A 24,334-nucleotide genomic window follows, 5' to 3' on the forward strand; every position below is an offset into this window, starting at 1 on the left:
ATAATGAATCACGACATGAAGGCATATGGAGGAAACGATGCAATAAATTGAAAAAAAGAAAGTGGCCAACTTTAAGTCCTGGCCGTTCTACCCGCGTCGGAAAATCCCCCTGTACACTCTGGTTAGGAGGCTGAGTGGGCCACAGAGTTGATCTGGACACAGAAAAAAAAAAGAAGAAGAAATATTCCTGCACCTGCCTCCAGTCGAACAACTATTCGTCCTTTGTTCAGCCCATAACCTAATTATTGTACTGACTAAGGTACCCCGGCCCTCCTTATCCACCATAAATGTAGGTACATGTAATTATGGGCGATGCCAGAGAAGTTGCTTACTAACTTACATTTAAGCCGTTTACAACCGTTTTAATGATAGAATAATATTAAAAAATAATTTTTTGTGTTAATATTTTATGTCTTCTTTTTCCAATTTTTGTTTTTTCATAAATCTTATGTGGCAAAGGGCTGCAAATTATATTTCTATGTGCTCAAGTTTATTGGAATCAGTAAACGTAACAGGGTTCCAAACAACATTAGCATATTCAAGTTTAGACGTGACTAGAACAACCATACAGCATCAGTACACTTTCTAAGGTGTAATTTTATTGCACGTGGAAAAATAAAATTTACATAACGATGAAAATGAAATTTACAATCAGTATGCACGCCTAAATCCCTAATAGAATGCGTTAGCAATATAAAGGAATTTGCAAGTGTATACTGATAATTCAGATCGATTGTCTTGTTGGTAATACAGATTACTCTAATTTTACTGAAATAATAATAATACATTTTTTATTTTTTTACGTGCTGAGTTGAACAGCCAATGGCCAATTACAGAGTCAGCACGAATACAAACAACAGCAGCAGTGAGACAAACACAGACCAAATGAAGAAACGAAAGCAACAACAAAATACAAATAATAATGAGAGCAATAATGATAATGATAATGATAATAATAATAACAACAAGAGCTCTTTTTTCAGTGAATGAAAGTCACTGTCAACAAGGAATACCGTCTTTTAAAGAACGCATATGGAAATCGATTGTCTTTTTCTTTTCGGAAGACTTTACACATTTCCAGTCTCTTTTCTTTTAAAACGGAGAAGAGTCTATTTGAAACTAAGAGTGTGTTTCAATCGATCAGTTCCCCTTTCCATGTCTGAGTTTGAGCAGTTGACTCTCCGTACTTAAGTATAGAATATGTTACTATTTATCCGGGATGTAATGTGTGTGTGTGTGTGTGGAAATAGCCTAACGCAAACGCAAAAATAATAATGATCTACTTTCTGAGTTCTAAACTTAGTTTTATGTCAACTGCGAAACCTCTGTTCACATTAGAGAGTTCAGACGTTTCGTCTGTTCGTGTTGGAATAATAAATAAAGTTTAAACTTCTTCTGGAATCAAATTGATTTTTTTTTTCTTCAGTAACTTGGCATTCTGTCGGCGCTGCAAAATAACTAGGCATTAACAAATTCCTTTTTCAGTTTTACGTATTACATCAGTAAATCTGCAACAGAGCCGTTACGCTGCTCATCCTGGAAATAATCTCACTGTTCCCTAAATGTAAGAAGGTTAAGCTATGCCTGTAACAGGCCGTGAAGGTACATAGGTTTGTGAGACGTCCAGGCTCACACATTTTCTAGACAGTCGGCTCACAGATGGTGGTGAGTTTGTCAGCCTTACGCGCCGGCCGGCCGCCCTTTACCCCCCAGGAAGATTCCTGGCAGTCATTTCAGTAAGACGCTCAATCGACCCCAGGGCCATAGTGCGGCTGGAAGGATTGTGTCAATTGAAAAAATCCAATAACCTCATCGGAAATCGATCCAGCGACCTTCCTGCTTGTAGAATAGTGCCACAACCAACTACACTATCGCGTACCCTTTCCACTGTTCCCTACCAAACAGAAATTAATACTTTGACAATCAAACTAAGTTACAATCCATTATTAAAAAATAACTTTCCCAATAATACATATTTCATGATTGGTATGAAGAATTATACTGATCTATATACAGCCTAGTTATTGAGTCTTTTTCATTTTTCTATTGAGTTTTTTGAAACAGGCGTTAGACCACTTTACAGTCTCACACAAGTCTGTTCTAAGTTATTTTATATGCTGATTTTATATTTTTCTTTGCTCTCCACCTTGAGATGTTACATATTTATTGTCGTTTCAACATTTTTACTAGCCTTACAGACAAAGGTTTTATACAATATGTATCGCTATTTCTGTTGAGATTTTTATCACGAGTAGGACCACTTTACAATCTCACACACGTCTGACTTAAATACACGTATTATTTTTGGGCACGCGGTAGCGTAGTTGGTTGAGGCACTAAGCTACAAGCCGGAAGGTCGCGGGTTCAAGTCCCGATGACGTCATTGGATTTCTTTTTTTTTTTTCAATTGACCAAATCCTTCCAGCCGCACTATGTCCCTGGGGCCGACTCAGCCTCTAACAGAAATGAGTACCAGGAATATTCTTGGGAGTAAAGGGCGGCCGGCGCGTAGGGCTGACAACCTTGCCGCAATCTATGGGCCGATTGTCTAGAAAATGTGGGAACCTCAACATCTCACAGCCCTATGGGTCTCCACGGCCTGTTACAGGGATACCTCTACTTTATTTTACTGGATTTTATAAATCATGGTTAACACTGAATCTTGCCCAAGTGCATACAGCCATCTACACTGATGGTCCTCTAAAGGTATCCCTGTAAAAGGCCGTAGAAGCCCATACGGTTGTGAGATGTCGAGGCTCCTAAATTTTCTAGACAATCAGCTGACATATGGCGATGAGGTTGTCAGCCTTACGCACCAGGCGCCCTTTACCCCCCCCCCCCCTTCCCAGGAAGTTTCCTGGTGTTCATTTCTGTCAGAGGCTGAGTCGACCCCAGACCATAGTGCGGCTGGAAGGATTAAGTTAATTGCAAAATCCAATGACCTCATCCGGAATCGAACCCGCCACCTTCCGGATTGTAGCATAGAGCCTCAACCAACTACGCTACCGCGTGCCCTCGACGCTCCTCTAACTACACACAAACACACACGTATATTTTCGACTCAGCATATTGTTTTGTACATAATTCTTCATTTAGTACCTACACAACACAATTTTTATGTTCGTAACTTTTATCGGGGGCATGTACTGTCTTCGCTCGCTTGGAAACCGGGATCGTGGGTTCGAATCCCACTCAGAGCATGGATGTTTAGTTTGTGTGTGTGCGTTTTTCTGTGTTTGTGTACAGGTAGAGGCCTTGCGACCCGCCCAAGGAGTCATACCGAATGTGTAAGATCTTAGAAAAACCGAAGTGAACGGAGAAGTTCATGGAGGAAGGCCCACTGGGGCTTTAGTGCCGAGGAAAAAAAGAAAGGAAAAAAAAAACTTTTATCGGGAACATTTGGGATGAACGGAAAATGCGCTGCTTTGGTTTACTGAGAGGTGTTAGTTACGTGATACATATTTATATAACGAACACTAATAGCTGTAGTTAATTGCTCACTGGTCCGTTTCCTTGAACGGTTTCAGGTAATACAAATTCGTACTACGTTAAGCTTGTCATATATGACCAGGGATGGAAACGGCTCTGGAGAACTTGATAGACACCCAGGGAATGACCAACACATGTTGCCCTCTGCCTTTACAAAACTCGCAAGTGTTTAGCTTCAGTGCTACATTCGAGATCGCTACATACATAAAGTGTGTGCAACTGTCATGTTGTTGCCGTGGGGGTCGGCAGGATATTTTCTAAAATGTGCTTACAGACTTAAACTTAAGTCATTTAAGATTAGGTTTACTGATCACTCTAGAGTACGAGTTTTCTGCATAGAAGAATAATTTTGGAACAAGAGTTACTCGTATTTCTTCTGGGACATAGCACAGTGCAGTGCATTGAAAATCAACCAAAGTTTCAGAAGAAAATGTCGTCTCAATCTTCAGGGCCGAAGAATAATCCAAGCAAGAAACCAGCATGAAGCAAACAGCAAGCGAAACTACCTGCTTCATGTAGGTTCTTTTTGCTTGCTCTATCCTGAAGATGGAGGCGACATGTTCATTCGAAATTTCGGTTGACTTTAAAGTAAGTACACGGCGGTATATCCTAGAAGATATAACTTTTCACAACCAGCAATGTGAGAACCTCAAATCCTACACTTGCTAAACATCTTTAATTTTTTATATTAACCTGATAATTGACATCTTTCCTTCCTTTGTTAAATTTTTAATTTGTAAGATTCCAGAAGGTGGCCTGACGTTTGCGACCTAATGTTGGCACCAAAAGCAATTGCATATGCATATTAATCTCGGCCAGGACATTTGCTCTCCTGATTGAGATTTTTCTTGGTGGTTGCAGTTCTTCCGGACATTAAAATTGAATTATGACAGCCTCGTTCCACATCCTTTCCAAATCATTATGTACTAATTATTCTACAATTCGACGCCATATATAGTCTGAGCTACTCACAGCATCATGAAATAAATCACAAATAGTGCTAGCTGCTACGAATTCATGATTGTTCATGATGATGCATTTATACGCAGCGCGATCCACAATAATCATGGAACTGTACATGCACGCCATCTAGTAGCTGCATGCAGTAGTGCTATCTAGTGAGAGAGCACTGTAATCACTGTAATAATGACTATTTCCTGTGCAAGTGAATCGTCTTTGGTCGCGTTTGACATGAAACGTTACATTTATTAGGACATGAGTACCACTATACTCTGTGGAGATATGACTAATGAAATGTCAGTGGTGGCAGAAGTCACAGAACTGAAAATAGAGGTAGAAATTAAAAATTTCCCTATGTTTAACTAATCAAGCACTGCGCCATGAAGGCGTATTGGGGAGTGGATGTATATATCCACATTTTCTTGACTTCGGCACGAACTGGAGTTGATTCTTATTCAAATTTAAGCAACGAGGATAACTGCAAGCTGAAACAATTATTATTATTATTATTATTTCACTCATACAACTAAATACTGAATTTTGTACCTATTGTTTCAGTTTATTCGAATGTAAGTGACATTCATGGTTTAGATTTTGAATACACCAAGGAAAAAGACAGCGTAAGTCAGACTTTTAGTTTCACACCCACTAATACGTTACTTGAACTTTCAAAACACACTTCGAATTAGAGGTAGAACGAAATCGAGAAGTGTTAAAAATAAGTATAGGTGGGTTCAGGTCATTCAACGGCAGACTTGTAACATCCAAGCTTAATGCACTATACTTCCACCTTGAATTGTAATGGCACTTCTTTACAACTTGGTGAAAGAAAGTGGATACATTGGATACGCTGCTAATTTAACATAAAGTGACATATGTTATGACAATACAGCTAAACTATTATTAATCAAAGATCATTTTTAAATCAGCCGAATCATGGTCTGTATACTATATGGAATTAAATAACAGTTATTCTTAAAATAAAGCATTAATTTACGTTAACCGTTTATAAATATTACAAGGGTTACAGCTGTAAGGTACATTAGCAAAAGTTCCGAACATTCCATGTTGTTACGTCATATTTTGTAGGGAGGGAAAGGGCTTTCGTTTTGCAGCATTTGGTAGTCTCTGATCCGCTCTGATCTGCCAATCTTGCATACAGAATAATCAGATTGCATTTGGAATTCTTTAAATATGCACTGTCCGGTTTGTTTCAGAAACTCGTGTCCTATTCACCAGTTTCGTTGACTGTAAATTCAGTGTGTGCGAGTATCGATCGTGTGTTATGGCAATGCAGCAGGGGCGGAGATGGACTCAGCTGAGTCTGACCAGTTGCGTCTCTGTCTGTGCGGTATTCCAGTGCAGGCTGTTGGTCGATGGGGATGTGCCTCTGCGTTATGTATGTCACACATGGCTCCCGTCGAGGTTGTAGGGGTTGTGAGTCGTTCTGCAGGAAATTAAGTATTTGCCCTGGTAATCTATTTATTTGAGTAGGAATATATTATTGAAGGCACATAATGAGCTCAAGAGAGTGCATGAGTAAATAAATTGTGTATTTATGTTGATTATAGCAGGAAATAATATTGGAATAATTTCGTAGCCGTTTGCTTGTAGAGGAAGTATGAGTTTTTGCCATTTTGTACTTGTTGCGATATCCGCAGAGGTATTTTTATTTAGATAGAATCGGTGGTTAGGCTACTGTACGATAATTTTTAATGCAGATAGTTAATATTTTTTGCTATTTAATATTTGTATTTTTATAATTTGCAATATTATGATTGTAAAAGTGCGATTCATTGCTTTGTGATGTCGCCATATCTTCAAGGACATGCGGTGTTGTTTTCTGTATGAATTATTGGATGTGGAGTGTAAAACGTTGTATATATTCAGAATGTAGGATGAAACTATTATGTGTTGCAATTTTGAGTCCAATTTGTTTGATTAGGTGTATTAGTTCATACTATGCACTTGGTATTGGAGGAGTATGAAATTACATTTTCCCAAAACGTTCTTAGCAGGTTTTCGTAATAATGAACCTGCTGCAATACTGAGAATTTGGGACACTTGGGAACCACCATGACTACATCTTCAGAAGATGTTCTATTGCAAGTGGGACAGGTTCGTTACAAGAAAGGAGATGGGACCCTGTATGTGATGAATGAGCGCCTGGCTTGGATGATGGATCACAGGGATACTGTCTCTGTGAGTCATAGATACACCGATATTAAAAGTAAGTTCATGTTCCAAGTGTTGTTATTAGTGAATAACAAATAATTTGTGTCTGGCAGTGTTTGAGAAATACTGGCTTGTGCTGATTTTGAAGTATAGATTCTAGACAGTTAATTTTCATTAGCAGACATACTCTGAGCCTCTCATACTTTTATAAGTAAGTTTACAGTAACTTTAAAAAAGGAACTGAATATTACAACAGTGCTGGATACAGGATATCTTTACTGTACAGCAATCAGAGCTTCTTCAGTATGCAAAACTGACACACACATACAATTCGTGATTGTTTTTTTTATTGGAATCAGCCTAAATATAACATATATACAGGCCTGCTCAAATTGTGGGTTCAGGTTTGTCATGGCAACAAAATCGTTCATAATGAAATTTAGAATTTCCTTCCTGTTAAATTACTACTTGCATTTGTCCTTTTCCTCTTTCACTTTATGTGTATAACCTCTCACTATTTTCCCTTATCCCTTCAGATCCCTTTTATCTGACTTGTCATTGTTAATTTTCTTCCCCCATATTAAAATAGTTCTTTCATAGCTGTTCCTCCATTTCTGTATCAGTTTTTTTACATTTATCTTCGTTCTCTTGCTTTACACTCCCTCTTATATTTGTCCTTCCTGTTGCCTTTCACCTCCCCATATCCAGCAATGTCAGAATATCCTAAGCAAGCAAAGGCATGTTGGGTGTACCTCTAGCATGACAGGAAGTGTCTATAATTTATATAAAGATGTTTCAGTTCACGTTTTTAATACAAGTGTGTGAATTTGTCACTTGTATTTTGTTTTTTTTATTCTGGCTCGTATACTTACAGGGAAATATATAGGTCTGTATATGTGTGATATTTCATTGCAGTATTTTGAATTGTTTCATTTTGGTCCGTTACACTATCAATCACNGTTTTTGTGTACTTACACGTGGGAACTCTGTGTTTGAAACTGTACCATGTGAATGATAAAAGTGTATATTTTTAATACATTCTTTTCATAGAAAAAGGGTTGAAAGGGATAAAGGAATGGAAGAAGGGCGCTGGAGGATGACACATAAAATGATTACCATTGAATTGTAGTGGGCTGTTTGATTAGTAAAGCAAGTTGGGGAAAACAGAAGAGCAGGGATTGGTTTCCCTTTCTGACAGTCCCCAGTGATCCCCTTCTCTGTGCATGCTCCAACGTTCTGAGGTTTGGTGTTACCAAGTGTTATGTTACTATAAGTGCTGACCATTTTAGTCCCAAGCAGTCAAAGTTAGAAGTGTGGTGCACCAAGAGGGTGAGTGAACTTCTCTGAGAATTGAGATACTACAAGGGAACAGGAAGAAGACAATGGAATGTGACACATGTTTTATGGCCGTGCAGCATGCAGGGCACTTGTAGAGTCTTCTGGGTGGCTTTTAGTGAAGATAGTGTTACTGCAGTAATATATATATAACTGAAGACCGACCCTCTAAAATCTGGCTGTGTCTTATGGTACATGCTTTCTAGCCATCTGTCTTAAGATTTTGAAATCAAAATGGTGTTTTTTTTGTGTGTGTTGAATATGGTTTCCTCTTTTACTTTTCCCATATTTATGTGGTTATCTGCATCTGACTTCGAAATTTGAACTTCACACATTGGATTTTCAGATTATCTTGTCATTTTGGGGCACTTAGTCTCATCACATTTTATAAAATGTAAGCAGTCTTTCCTTCTGAAGACCTCTTCTGTTAGAAAATTTTGAGACCTTGGTTTTATTCACATTTTCTTTTTCCAGTCAGTTTATGTCTTCTCCTTTTCTTACGGAGGAATGATGAAATTTCATGACCAGCATTGACAGTTACCATCATCTCTGCCATTCCATCTTTGGATGTGTATTCATCACTGTTTCATTGCCTGTTGGTGTTATTCTGAATTTGTACAGTCCAGATGGACAGAGAGCCTTGTTATAAATTTTGTCAACTTCATAATACAATGACCATGCTTCTTGCATTCACCCACGTGACATCATCAGTTGCCATGCTTCTTTCAGATTTATCTTTTATTTTTACATACTAGAACCAAAACAAATGCACTGTAACTTAAAATAAATTCAGTGGCTCCAATCCAAACTAATCTGCTACCAGATTCTTATTTTTGGAGAGAGAGAGACACAATTGTAGATATTATGGTTTTGTAAGATAGCAGCACTCTGTATCTCAGTATGTGGATACCAGCGTTTCAGAGGACAGATGCAGATACAGTATATGTTCATATATCAGAAAAAAATGTTTTAACTTTGCTATTAAAACAACAGGTGTCTCTTTTTAAATAGTGTATCTTCATCAAGACAAATGGTTACATGGCCGACTAGTGAGAACTACACACGAAGGGGGGCACAGCATGGATGCCGCAAAATGAAAATAATGCGGAGTGAAGAGAGAGTGTTCATTCTCAAACAGACATATTGTAGTGTGAATGACAATATGCAGGAGCATGGGATGCATTGACAAACAGACTAGTGCAGTGCAGCAGTTTCAGTTGGTGAACGGCCTTGTAAGGCCGAAACAGTATTTCTGAAAAACAAAATAGACACAGTTGCATCAACATCTGTTCTGTTTTGCTGTTGATGCTATATAAACAGATGTTGATACAATAGTGTCTATTTTGCCTTCCAGGAATATTGTTGCGTAGACTGCCCCCATCATACACATTATATATGCTATAATTGTTGGTGTGTCATAGATACAGCAATCTTGAAACTGTAATAACTTACTGTAGTTTCAACTCGTGAAGATCCAGTAAATCAATTCATGTGATCCAGAACCCATTAATTATTCACACACTAACCCTTATATATGACAACTGATGTTAGAAGTGATACGGATTGTATCAGGGTGATGGAATTATTGGATTTGAGATTACATTATGTTTTAATATTGTCACATTATGGAGACACAACAGATGGTAGAACTTGTGCTGGCCAGAATGAACGCCAATACAAAAGCCAACCAAGAACACATGAAATTAATGACAGAGAGTCAGATAGGTTCTCTATTCTCCAGAATGGAGGCTGACAGAAAAACCAACTGGGAAGAAATAAAGAGCTGGCCAAGAATAGATGGCTTCTCTCGTCTGCCAGATAGAGACCAGCCAGTCAAAAACAGATGTAAATCTAAAGGAAATGAGAGAAGAAATGAAATCTGGACAAGCTGAAATGAGATCCATAGTTAATGCCTGGATAGCGGACATGAAGGATGATTGAAAAGAGACAGTGTCCTGCCAAGTAAAGATTGCCTGTCTGGACAGTAAGGAGCTAAATCTGGAAGACATGGAATCAAAAGTGGAACATTGGGAGGTCCCTATGGAAGAGGCGGTAGGGAAATCTTCAGGAATAATAAAGAAGCAGCACAGGCCGGTATCAAGCTGCAGGGTGATGTGGAGTGCCGAAGGATTGTGGATTCCAGAGGAAGTTGGCTGCTGTCTACAGGAAGGTGTCCTGTCGTGCAGAAGTGGCACGGTGCAAGAGAAATTTTTGGGGGAAAATTCAGGCTGGGAAATTATGGACTGCGGAAGGAATTAGCTGCAACTGGCAGGAGGATGACCCACAGTACACAAGTGGCATGGCACAGGGGATACGATCAGGTCAGTGTGATACAAGAAACCCAGAAAGGACAGAGGTTAGGGAAGAGATGTTGGGCAAGGAATGCAACAGTGGAATAAGGGACTGAGGCCTAAAACAGCAGCTACACGGCAGGAAGTGAATGAAGGACCTAGGTGGCAGTTGGCTGCTATGCCTGAGAAAGGAAAGGACAATCATGAACTTCATTGGAGGGTGGAGCTCAGGACAGCAATCACATCTGGGAAGCAGAGGAACTCTCAAGAAGACCCTATATGAGATTTTCAGAGGGAAGATTGTGAAACAAGTAGACTTAACTTCCAGCGGGCTACAAAGAATGATGGACTGGACGTTGTGAAGGGGTTGGCTCCCTCTGAAGCAGAAAAAGAGGCTGCACACAGAATAGGAGCCAGAGATGTGGGAGCACCAGCCACTCCAGGAGTTATGGTCCACTGTGGAAGGGCGAAAAAGAAAACCTTTGGATGATGGTGAGAACCATTACTAACTGGAATTTTATCAGGGAGCTTCTTGGGAGGAGCAACCTTAAGGAGGGGGCAGTGGTAACGGTTGGAGAGTAGTCACCGTGTAAAAAAAGTGAGCAACCAGAAGGAAGGTGAGATGAAACCGAACAGAGACCTCAGAAAGGAAGAACAAATGGTGCACTGATAGGCTTTCAGGACGAGCAGCCTTAAGGAGGGAGCAATGTGACAGGTTGAACCGTTTCTATGAAATGAATAGGTAAACATGTTCCAACCAAATTTTGTCCATCATTACAAGGACATCCATTGCTAGATAACAGAATGGTAACCACATCTCGCAGAAATGAATACGCAGCAGTAGGGTGTCCATTGCTAGGCAGCGCATGGGTGGACAATTCTGACAACAATACAGGATGTCCATTGCTGAGCAGTTGATGTGTATTCTGTGTGTCAGTCTGTACTGAGCCTATATAAGAAGCTGAAGGTTTGTAACAGGAAGATGGCATTCAAGGCAGTTTAATAGCTGAAGGGTTGAAGACTTTATGTGTTACTGGTACAGTAACCTTGAGAGTGTTATAATTGTTGGTGTGTCATAGATACAGCAATCTTGAAAGTGTAATAACGAATTGTATTTTCAACTGGTGAGGATCCAATAAATTGATTCATGTGATCCAGAACCCATTAATTATTCTTCACACTACCCCTTATACATGACAATACGTTAAAATTACCGTAATCTAGTCAGTATTATGTTTGCCATTGGAATTTGCAGTTATAGTTGTACTTTTGAATACATTAATTGTAATGTAAATTGTATTTCTATAGTAGATATACTTAGGTATTCACTGAGCTGTTATTCAGGGGGTATGTAACTCAGAATAAGTGGAAGTAGAACGTCACTTCCCAGATGACATAGAGTACCGCTGAATATGATTATAATTTTTTTATGCATATTTGAAGTTCCAGATGCAGTGACAGTAAACTTCTCATTTCTCTCCAGTCAGTGGGCATATTGTAGCCTCAGTTCAAGCAGATGGTTTGGAGAAAAGCATGCTCTATAATGAACTTCTTTGCCTGGGCCCAGGCTAGTTCTGTAGGGTTGAGATGACAGTTGTGTGGGTGTACCAACTGAATCGAGTCCAGTTGAGTTGAATTTAGTGCGATATACTGAAATGCTGTGAGGCCACACCCATTAATTTTGCATTGAATTTATGCAACCTCTGTCACACCGCAGGAATAAGAGCGTTGGCGAGGGTTACCGCATCTTAGTTGACCCCATTAACATAATTGCTGCCACATTAAATGCATATCTTGCCCTGGGAGCTGATGTCTTTATTTAGGGTTTTGTCTGGGATATAATGCACATTTATAAAAACTGGAAACATGCAGAAATAATCAGAATCTCAGTCTGAGTGTTGTGTAAAAGAAAGGTAAAGTCGTCCGTATGCTTAACTAATTAAACACTATGCTATGAAGGTGTATGGGGAGTAGATGTATAGATCCACATTTTCTTGACCTCGGCACTAGCTGGAGGTGAGTGGTCAATTTCATGTCCTGGCTTCTTTACCCCTGGGAAGGAGCCTCCTGTAGGTTGGGTGAACCCCAGAGCCAGTGTACAAACCTGTTAATGCTTCATTGTCATGCATGTAAGTTATTGGAAGCTGGAACAAGTGCTGTAGCCCACTGATGTATGTCAAGCAGCAGTGAACATGTTAAACACAACTGGCCTTGATTCATATGCCTGGAGCCAAGGGTGGTGTGACCACATCTAGTGATGTCTGTTTGAGAATGTATCTGTTGATTTGTGTATTTCTGTAGAGTTCTGAAACTCCTGTTTTCTTGTCATATCATTATGGGCGACTCCCACCTCCCACCTCTGAAGTCATCACTTACGATTATACACAGTTCACATTTAGACATCAGTTCTATACAGCACAGGATCAAATTTGGATTGTCTGTGTGCTTGTATGTGCAGAACTGTGTTTAACTGAGGCCACACATACATCTGCTGCGCAACCTTGTGGTGATACACGACTCCTGCTGTAACATCTGTATTGGACAGTGTAACACACACTTCACAGACTTTTCTTTCTCATAAAGAAGTGTATGTTTTGCCGCAGAACATTGCATTCAAGTGTAAATGAAGTAATGCTTCTGGAAAAATAGTTTTGGAAGTAATGAACAGAGAATTGGTGTGCTTGGAAAACTATACCATGGTGAATATTTGGCATCTGTTGGAAGGCATTTCGATATCAATGAAACTTCTGTTAGAATTATTGAAGTCAAGCAGCCATTAGAGCTAGTACTTCATAGAACAGCATGTACTTTCCTCAATATTACGATGGTACACCAATTTTTAATGTTTGTATACACATGCACGCACACACTGGGCATAAATAAAAGCTGTTTTTTATGGTATATGTGTACTGTTACACTTCTTTATTTTGAACCTTGAACTTTTGTACATTGTGGGATGTTTGTTCAAAGCAAGAACTGTGGAGCCAGAGAAACAGCCAGTGCTGGAAGACGGCTCTGAAACATTTGTTTCTAGGCAGCAGCCAAGAAACAAATGGAACAATGGCCTCTGCTAGGGAACTGCTTGTTAAACATGATCCCACGGCACTGGATATGCATGCAACAATGTCGTACTGTTGGAAACCGGGCTTTCTGCTGTGGTCCATGCCGAGGGGTTATAAGGAGGGCAACTGAAGCATTATTAAGCATTTGGAAGGATTTCCCACTCAAAGAGGACTTGAGCATAGGAGCAGTGGAATGACCATTGTTAGAAGCCCTTAACCAGGAAACGTCTAGTGGAGACTACAACAATCTGAGAACACTAGTCTGTGTGCTGTAGTGATATGTAAAGCGGGAATTAGCGGTGGTGCTGTAATTAAGAATTGTGTGTTAAAGTGGTCAGCAAATGCGATACCCAATCCAAGCCCTGTTGAGAATCACTCCTTCATGTGACTATATTTTCATGTGTTAGTGACTGTACATGAGATTTGGATTGATAACTGTTTTTATTCAGCATTTATAACTCAAATACAAATGGCTATGTCTACTTGGTTATGGGGAATACCTTTTCTTCCCAGGAAGTGGGCACTTTGATAAAAATGATAAGTTGGAATGATGAATCTCATATGGGGTTTGAGATGTGTCTCTTGAGGGGAGCGCCACATCTATATGTAAGTGTTGCAGCTGTTTACTGAGCTCAGTAGTGCCGCCTACAAATGCCATTTGCACTAAATGATATTACTTTGAGTGGCATATGAACTCTAGCAGCTGCTTTGTTTCATTAAGTACCATTTTTGTAATGATCACTGGCTTGTCCAGTTGGTCCTTGTTATACAACCTTGACACGGAATGCATGAAGAGCATATTCTTTGTTGTTGTGTCAGTATCTGGTGCTGCGAAACCCTGTTTACCACACTGTTGCCAAACAATGGCCACCACTTCTTGTTAAACTATTCTGGCTGTTGGCCTTCATGTCGTATGTTTCAAAGGTTAATTCCTGTTACTCCTTATTTCCCATAGACCAACTCAGTTTTGATATTCACAGTATAATTGAAGGCTGTAACTGTTATACTAAACAAGGGATTACTGTATTCATTTGTTGGGTTGACTTGGATACAACAGTTTGACACTTTACTTTTCAAATGTTTTGTGTAGTAACATCTTTTCATACCAATTCACTTTATTTTGATCTTTTTTTAGTTTATTTAATGATGCTGTTGGTATATCAGACTGTAGTGTTGAAATGATTGAATGATAGTGAATGATGAATTGGGAAGGATATGTAAGGAAGTGGTTGTAGCCCAATTTTAAGATAAGTGTCCTTGAATTTACTTGGGGGGAATGAGGAACTCATGAAAAAACTGAGTTAGGATAGTCAGTGCCCTGGCTGAGATTCAAACCAGGCACCTCCTGAATACAAATCAGATGCTTTGTTACTCAAGCCAACTTGCCTCGTACTTTGTAACATTCCCTAACAGATATAAGTGGTTTATAGCTTCCCCCATGTTACCTCAAATTACAAAGAAGGAATTGGCCAAAGAAAATAAAAGGTATTTGTGTTCATGTTGAATGAACAGAGAGCCAGATAGGTATTGTTGAGTAAACCAGCAAGTCATGGTTCTCAGTAATGTCACGCGTAGGGAGTGACTGTAGCCGGGATTTGCACTATTGAATGGATTTATTGACCACATATACACATGACTCATAAGTACAAGTAATTACAGTACCACTGCTAATCTCCACAGTTCGTGAATCACTACAGTACTTATCAAATCTATTCCAGCCTGCTGTGTTATCATCAGCCATTCCCTGGCATTGGCTTCTAACATTCAAAATTCTTCAGCTTCGTGCGTTTGGATCCTATCTTCACTGCCCCCCATACAGAACTGCCTAACAACTGACTTTGTCCCTTGCTTATAACATCTCGGCATGGACCACTTAGAAACACCCCATTTCCAACAGTAACTCTGTTGTTGCTTGTGTACTCATTGTTAGGATAATGTGTTTACTGAACCATTGCCCAGATAATGGTCATTGTTTACAGAGTCACTGCTTGCCAACGGTCTGTACAGTCTGTACACTGCAGTTGTTATTATTTATAACTCTGTGAGTAACTGCTATGAGCAACAGGCTGTGTACCGTTGTTGATAAGATGATTAATGAATATGGAACAATTGGTGGAATGAGAATTGGCAGGGGAACTGAAGTACTCAGAGAAAACATGCTTCAGTGCCATTTTGTCCATCAGTAATCCCACATGATTTGACCTGGGATCGAATCTGGGCTGCCTCAGTGGAAAGCAGGCGACTGTCCACCTGAGCTGTGGCACAGTGGCACAGTCCTTTGGACTGTGCATCATGAAGTGTTTGGATGATAGTGAGTAATGAATTTTAAGGATGTGGATGGGAAAAGTTGTGGCCTAATTTAGGATGGACTGTGGATAGGCACAAAGATCTGTCTGGATAATCTGGGTCCTGGTCAAAAGTTGAAGCAGATATCTGGCAAATACAAGTTAGAAGTGTTACTGCTGGAGCCAGCTCACTTGGTGGGTGGTTCTTGAGTTCACTGTTGGTCAAATGGTTGGGAACCTCATACTGGAATATGTATCATTGTGTCATACTTGGGTCCCTGCACCTTGTAGGTTCTGGGTTGTTAATGAAGACCTTGCATGATGCAGAATGCTGTTCTGTCATACTGCATAGACCAGTCCTAGTACAGAGTACAGTGAAAATTTCCTTGGGGACTGTGGAACTGACTGGGTTGGTATAATGGTAATGCCCTTTGGCCGTAGTCAAGTTTGAAGCTTGTAAGAGCGCAAGCAACACTGGGATGTAAAGTGTACCCAGTAGAGGTAATTCTAGGCATGACTTGAAGTTGTCTCCTTTAAGTCATTACAGTGCAATGGCAATGCTCTAGACTTTTATATGGGGGATTACTTAGCTCAGATCCTGGTTCAGGCAGATTCCCGTGGCTGAGGTTTTTTGTGATTTACATCAGCCCTTCGATACAAATGCTGAGGTAGTACCGTGATTAGGCCGTGATTTCTTCCTTTAAAATCCTTTCTGAGTCATCTGTTTGTTTCTTAAAATTGTTAAATAACCCATAAAAATTGAGTTTGAACTGGAAAAGAGAAGTATAAGACCATAAAAGTTGAACAGCAAAAATAAGAAATTCTGTAACTAGTGATTCACACTTCAGGTCCAAAGATTTTTTGTTGGTAGTAATCATTTGTTTCAGCACAAAAGATATCACCAGAGGGGAAACCAAAAATCCAACTTCAAGTCTGCCTTCATGATGGATCTTCGTCGACATTTCATTTTGTAAATCGCTTGGGACAGGGAGCTCAGGTGAAGGACCGGGACGATGTTAAGGAACTTCTGCAGCAACTTCTACAGAAATTCAAATGTGAAATCAACAAGGAGCTAGAAGAGAAGAATAGGTGTGTAGTATGGCCTTGTTGAATTGTTCCTACAGGATTATTATTTTGGAAGTTTGTTTTGATACATTCAGGGAAGATGCAATTAAACTAGAACTGTCAAAATTTGGTTGTCACTTAGAGATGTCTGATCTGAGGGCCATTAACAAAGGACTGATGCAGACTGTCTACTGCTCACGGATGGTTGACAGGAACTTTTTCCATTATGCATACTGCCTGACAGTACTGTTTGTACCAGTCATGGATGGATGGCTTAGAAGGCGGATCCACTCATCACTCTGTTCAATGGCATCTTTGCCCTCATTTCACAGATTTGGTTTTTTAAACCATAGGACACATTTTGCTTTTTCTACATGTGTTTTTTTTTTCTTGACTGTAGTGCCTGTAACAGAGAATTATTGTAACTCCATGAGCATGCTTTGATTATGGATTTGAGAGTTGTGCTAACACTCAGATGCATTGTCTTTTATTATTGCATCGCAATAAATTTCTGAATTTGTACAGATCTTTTGTACTTAAATTGTATTTAGAAATATTTTGTTGATGTTCGAATACTCTGGCAGGGTTTGAGAAGGGGAATGTTAAGTGCTTTTAAGTTTTTTCCTCTCATATTTATTTTTTCTAAGTATTGCATTAGGGAAGTACTGTAAAAATGTGTTTCAGGCAAGAAAACTAGGATTGAAAATTTAAATACTCATTAAAATTCAAACTAAATTAGGTTGTTATAACTCATGTGCCATTTGTGAACAGTTGCACCTTTGAAATTATTCCAAAATAATCCAGTTTTCCTCTGGAGGATTCTCTTGGAAAAAGTTTCTTGGTGTAAAACTCTCCTATGATCCATTGAATTGCTCATTGCTCTGTTGTCACTTCATGAGGCAAAGTTTAGTCACACAGGACCCTATTTGCACCAATGAGTGAATGTATGGCAAGTTTAGTGATCAGATCTTTCCAAGCCAAATTTAGTGTTCAGTGTATTATTTAATGCTGAAGGTTACACAAGCTCTTCTGCTGTACATTTAATATATGTAAAAAAAAAAAAAGTAAAGCTATCACTGTAACAGGCCATGCAAGCCCATAGGGTTGTGAGACGTTGAGGGTTTCACATTATCTAGACAATCGGTTCAAAGATGGTGATAAGGTTGTCAGCCTTACGCGCCAGCCGCGCTTTACTCCCCAGGAAAATTATTTAATTAATTCCTTGTACTGATTTCTGTTAGAGGCTGAGTTGTCCCCAGGGCCATAGTGCGGCTGGAAGGATTAGGTCAATTGAAAAAAATCCCAATGACCTCATTGGGACTTGAACCCACGACCTTCCGTCTTGTAGCATAGTGCCTCAACCAATTTAATATATTGTCACGTGTTGGGTGTATAACGCGACAAATAATTTCACGCCTTATTGGATATAGCGAATTTTATTTCACAGTTGCTCTTACAATCACACAGTTTACAAGCTCAACATTACTGCCATCGGCAGTATCATAAATATTAGGCTGCAGGTAACTGGTGACTGATTCTCTGGTTAACCCGTAACTCATAACTGCTGCTCTTGAGAACTGTCTTCTGCGGCTGTGTCACTTTAGACTCGTTCACTGCTGACTGCCGGCTAACTAACTTGAAAACTATCGTCGGCGGCTGTGTCGTTCCCTTGTATAGTCGCAGTGTGTGCCTGTTACGTAACGTATACTGCTGTTGGGAGTTGTTTATGGATACGTAGCAATTGCGGCATTGCGTGTTACGTCACTGCGGGGAGAGGGGCGGGGTGTTGACTTGCCTATTACCATAGTAACGACAGCGCTATGATGCCGCCACATACCGCTGGGGAGGGAGGGGTGTCCTCCATTATGCAACACGTCACACTGCTCCCTCCTTAAGGCTGTTCGTCCTGAATGGCCTAACGGTGTACCCCCGTTCCTTTGCTTTGGAGGCTGTTCTTGCAGCATCATCTTCTTGTTTCGGCTACTCCTTGTAGCGACTATTCTCTGGCTGTTACAATGTGCATTATGTAATTTAAGACTTTCTCACACCTCTAAACAAATTCATCATCAGTAACTGTGCACAAGATTGTGGTCATGAAGGATCCTATTTATATTTGACAAGATTAATAATTTTTAGATGCAGATCATTTTTAAAGATGGTCTGAACAGGACAAAACATTTAGGGCAAATAAAACTATACTATACACAAGTTGTTTTTTGTGGTAAATTAATGATTTTACTTGTCACCAAATACATGGGCATGATAACTTTAAGTCAATATGTATGTTACGTGATAACTTACTAGACGTTAGTAAGGGGGTTGATCTGAAAGTAAACACAGAGAAAACTAAGTACATGTTAGTGCCTCCAGGCCAAATTAATCATGTAGATAGCTAATAGATCAGTTGAATACTGACAAAGGTCAAATACTTCTGAATGACGCAAATCAAGATTGTATTCATGAAGAAATTGAGAGCAGATTAAATTTGGACAATTCTTGTTATCATTCAATTCAGAATCTTCCATCCTCCTGTTGTCTAAATGCATACAGGTCAACTTGTCCCCAATATTAATTATTTAAACACTATACCATGAAGACATGGCGGGGGGGTGGGGTGGATGTATAGGTCCCATATATTCTTGATCTCAGCACTAGTTGGAGATGAGTGGTCTGCTTCTAAAGATTAGAATAGGTGAAGCTGTAATATTGTGTGTAGTTTTATATTGGTGGTCTCACACATTAAAGAAAAATACAGACTGAGGGTGTTTGAGAACGAGTGGTAAGGAGATTATTTGGACCTGATGGATGGAGTAACAGGAGGATGGAGGAAGTCGCCTAATGAGTGTGATTGTAGTTTGTACATCTAGCCAGATATGATAATAAAACTGAGGAGGATGAGATGGGCTGGGCACATAGCACACATGGGAGCTAGGAAAAGTGTTTGTAACATTTTGTTGGGAAAAATGAAGTGAAGGGAAAGGAGCCACTACAAAGAAACCTAAATGTAGTTGGGATAATATTAAAATGTATTGTCACGTGTTGGGTGTATAACGCGACAAATAAGTTCACGCCGTTGTCCCAATATAGTGAATTTATTTCCTTCGCTCACTTACACACACTTTACAGACATTTACATTTGCAGTGTTACAATCACTGCTCACAATATTCGGCGAGACACTGGACTCTCTTCTCCGATGGACGATCCGAGACTTTATTCTCTGAAGGGTGATCCGAGACTTTATTCTCCGAAGGGTGATCCGAGACTTTATTCTCCGAAGGGTGATCCGAGACCGACTTCTTCGAATGCTATTCCGAGACGCACTCTTCTCGCTGAAGCTGGGCTATCTATAACCTTGCCCGCTGTTAGGCAACGAACCCTCTGTTATAACCATGGAGACTCCTGTTAGAATTACGATGGAGCAATTGTTGTCTCCTCTGTAACGGTCTGTTGTAGCGTTTCCATAGAAGTTACTCCTCTGGTTTGCCGACACGTTACAGTATTTTAAGGGAACAGAATTGAGGGTGTAAAATAAGGTAAAGGTATCTCCATAACAGGCTGTGAAGGCCCATAGGGTTGCGAGACATGAAGGCCCCCACATTTTTCTGAACAGTCAGCTCACAGATGGCAGTGAGATTGCCAGCTTTACATGCTGGCTTCCCTTTACCCCCAGGAAGTTTCCTGGTACTCATTTCTGTTAGAGGTTGAGTTGACCCCAGGGCCATAATGTGGCTGGAAGGATTAGGTCAATTGAAAAATCTAGTGGCCTCATTGAGAATTGAACCCACAACCTTCTGGCTTGTAGCATAGTGCCTCAACCAACTACACTATTGCATGCCCCTGAATTGAGAATGTAGATTGGATTTGTCTGGCTCAGGATAGTGATCAGTTATGGGCTTTTGTGGACATGGTAATGAATATTTAGATACCATAAAATTCTTGTAATTTTCACTAATAGCTTAGAAGCTGTTAGCTACTCAAGAAGGGGCTGGATTTCTTGGAGTTAGTTAGTTAGTTAGTTAGTTAGTTAGTTAGTGAGGGACTTATTTTCTGTGATATTCTTCCTTCAGTACATATTTCTGACTTTTGGACCCTTTCTCTGTAAGGATTGCCTCTCCCTTTTCTAGATATATACTTTACAGAACCTGTTACATGGTGTAATGATTTTCAGGCTGCTGTCTGAGAATCCGTCACTCCTGCAGCTGTATCGTGATCTGGTCATGACGCATGTGATATCATCTGAAGAATTCTGGTCACAACATGCCTTGCAGTATATGCAGAAACATCAAAGTCAGAAACAGGATATTGGAGTATCAGGGGCATTTCTGGTATGTTTTGGTTTCCAGAAATCACAGTATTGTATATTTATCTGTTCAGTTGAAATTTGTACAAGGTATTTTTCAAAGGAAGTTGGTTGTTCCCCGTGTTAAACAAATAGTTAAAATAACTCAGTACAGCATGTTTAAGCAGTTCAGCATGAGGTAGTGTAGAAGGTGATTCATTTGGAGGATTCCTTGCTTTTATAATTAACAAGTCTTGCAATAATGTGACAGTGAAAATAAAACTTTGCAACACTGACCTGGTGGTTCCCTGGTTTGTGCCATTTCCTTCAGCCTGATTCCACATGTTTTGCAATGAAATATATACAGACTTTAAATGTTGTGTCAGCCTCTGTCTCCAGCAAGGAGAATAATTTAAAATATTGTGTGCCGCCAGAAAGAATGGTTGAGGAGATCAGGGTTGAATTCCTAGTCAACGAGCAACGTTCCCACTACAATGGTTAGGAATCTGAACGCTAACCCGCCAAAGTTAGCTGCAGGGTGGCAAGGAAAGTAGAAGGAATGGACCCAGGGCAGGGATGGGTGCTGGAAGAAATATGTCGCTGCCTGCGGAGGGATGACCCGCTGTGCAGTAGTGGCATGGCAGAAGGGACACATTGTTGGGAAGAATCAGACTAGGAACAGTGTTGCAAGAGGAGGCCTGACAGGGCACACGTTTGGGAAGAGACTTCAGGTGGATCCAGAGGGCAGCACTGGAGTGAAGGATCCACACACAAGACGGCGGATGCATCTTGGGAATAAGAGGACAACCAGCCAAATCTTCGGGAAGACCTTGAAAATGGAGATCGTGAAGCGAATAGCTGGATCTTCTGTTGGGTTATGAAAGATCAAGGATTGAACACTGTGGAGGGGTTGGCCCCCTCCAAAATGAAAAAGAAGCAGGAAACGGAAGGAGCTGGTAATGTAGAAGCATCAGCCTCACCAGGAAGAGTGAGAGAACGAGTGAAAAATGACGAGAACATGGAGTGACTGGAAGTACCATGGAGATGCTCAGGATGAGCACCCTTGAAGGAGTGGTGGATGAAAGAAGGGGAAATGCCGGTAGGTTGTTCGGGATGAACAACCTTTAGGAAGGAGCAATGTGGCATGCCGCAAGAAAGCTGGAATTGTTGAGATCAGGGTTGATTTCGTAGGCAACGAGCAATGTTCCCACTACAACGGCTAGGAATCAGAATGCATAGATTGCTATAGAGCAGCTAGCAATATCCAAGCAGTGAATTGTTCATGGCATAACAGCAGGCAGAATTAACCCTTCAACAAGGTATTCCCTATTGAGTCCAAGGAAAAGTTATAACAGTCCAATGTCAGGCAGAGACCACCAGAGTTTGTATCCGACTAGAACAGAAGAGTTCTTATCCGATAAGGGGCCGAGAAAAGTTGAGCTCCCAGCAGAAACCACTTCACCAAGAATAGCAGTGTGAGAGTGTTGATTCTGTTGATCAGGAACTTTGATGAGTGTTCCGCAGAGGCAGGGTTCCTTTCTTTCCCTATAAGTTCTTGCTGACATACATGTCACATGCTTCCCTGCCCCCCTCCTTGTTTCTCTTCCCTTCCTTAGGGTTTTCTTGAATGTTCTAAATTGCTGTTTTGGCCGCATAGCATGGCACCATGAGGAATTGAGCCCTCACAGCTATAGCAGGAAAGTATTTGGCTTGTGCGAGGTAAAATGATTTGGTTTGTTTACTTGATATTACCTAGGTAAATGATTGCATTCTTGCGTCGCATGTGTGATCTGTAATTATGTTTCATGAGTATCTTTTCTTTGGGCACGGGCTGTGCTAATCACTTGTTTGTATTGTATTATTTTTCTAATGCCAAATGGCATATCTTTTCATCTTGTTATAATATATATATATATTCTTACAAACTTGTGTGAGCTGGGCTTACTGATGACGTTATTCTGTCATGGTCTGACTAGTTATGAATTGCCTGATTCTTGTCTGGATTTATGTTGCCCTATTAACCAGCTGATCCCAAGGTATCTTTTCTTGAGATCCCTGCATCAACTTAGGGAGGCCTGTAACCCCACGTCCACAAGCAAGCTGTTCCTGTGGCTCCCCTCCTCTCGCTTCGTTTCGTTACGTAACCTACTAGGAGGAGGAGGATGGCTTAGTGTTGTAATGTTGAAGAAGAAACATCTAAAGGGTGTTATAAGTGAATAACTGTAAATGTTAGTGTAAAAGTGACAGTCCAATAAAGGTAGTCATTCAGATCTGAGAACCCACACAATTTCTTGTCATGTTTCTTTCCCAGCAAACATGCGACAATATGTTCTGTTACCCAGTTATCTCCATATTTACTAAGTATGTACTGGCCAAGTTTCATCGTTATTGGTGTATTGTTGTGTGATTTATAGTTTTTAATTCTGGACGCCCACCAAGTGAGTGAGTGTTTGGTTTTAGTGTTCATGTATTTTATCCTGGTGTCAAGGTTTTGCTATTGTGTACAGTAATACGAGTATGCTGATCTGAAGGTTCTGTACACATGCACACACATGGGCACTTGCATGCATGTGAAATAGAGGTTTTTAATTATATGGATCTGATTTTAATTGTCATTGCAGGCAGACATTAAACCTCAGACAGATGGCTGCAATGGACTGAAGTACAATCTTACAGCTGACATTATTGAATGTATTTTCAAGACATATCCAGCAGTAAGAAAGAAACATCTGGAATATGTTCCGCATAAGCTGACTGAATCAGAATTTTGGACAAAATTTTTTCAGTCACACTATTTCCATCGTGATCGTATTAATGCTGGTAACAAGGACTTGTTTACAGAATGCGCCAAGCTTGATGATCAAGGTATGTCATTTGAAATTCATGACATTTATTATGATTGCGTTTTTGTTATTCATGTCCGTTATTTGGATCAAATGTATAGCTTTAAGGATATTTGCTGTGACTCCATCTTCGGGTGAAAGCATAGTGCGTCTGCTTTTAGGTTATGTTGGTTCAACTTCTCAGGCTGGTAGGAGGTTGTACACCCATATAGACATGGATTTCCAAGTCCCTAAACTGATGACTCAGTGAGAGTTGTGAGACAGGAAAATATGGTCATGGGTCTAGCTGGGCCTAGAACCAAAAATGACTGTGCTATGACTTGGGTCATACATCAGCAGAATTCTTACTTCCTCCACCTATTGAGAAGCACTGAACTAATCTCATCTATGTGTTCAGTCAGCGAGCATTCAGAGTGCCATCTGTTTTTTGTGCCACATAATTTTACTGAAATATTTTTGATCTTGCATTTTCTATGTTGTATTTTTCAGTATGTGTTAATCAATATTGCTTGTTTTAATGAGGCATGTGTTAGTGATGCATATCATACA

General features: G+C 40.1%; 1 protein-coding gene across 4 annotated transcripts in view; it reads left to right on the forward strand.

Moving 5' to 3' along the window:
- The first annotated feature begins 5,652 nt into the window (after positions 1-5,652).
- Positions 5,653-24,334, forward strand: part of LOC111868000 (general transcription factor IIH subunit 1) — a 78,926-nt gene continuing 60,244 nt past the window's right edge. Inside the window, exons 1-5 of one of the 4 annotated variants that reach the window (XM_023858314.2) lie at positions 5,653-5,922; positions 6,465-6,679; positions 16,485-16,686; positions 20,832-20,988; positions 23,564-23,807. In XM_023858314.2, coding sequence (XP_023714082.1) covers positions 6,526-6,679; positions 16,485-16,686; positions 20,832-20,988; positions 23,564-23,807 — 757 coding nt within the window. In that variant the 5' untranslated portion in view covers positions 5,653-5,922; positions 6,465-6,525. The remainder of the gene's footprint in view (positions 5,923-6,464; positions 6,680-16,484; positions 16,687-20,831; positions 20,989-23,563; positions 23,808-24,334) is intronic. The other 3 variants (XM_023858315.2, XM_023858312.2, XM_023858313.2) reach the window with 3 other exon arrangements.

Source organism: Cryptotermes secundus, unplaced genomic scaffold (genome assembly GCF_002891405.2).
Source record: "Cryptotermes secundus unplaced genomic scaffold, Csec_1.0 scaffold508, whole genome shotgun sequence".
Lineage (NCBI taxonomy): Eukaryota > Metazoa > Arthropoda > Insecta > Blattodea > Kalotermitidae > Cryptotermes > Cryptotermes secundus.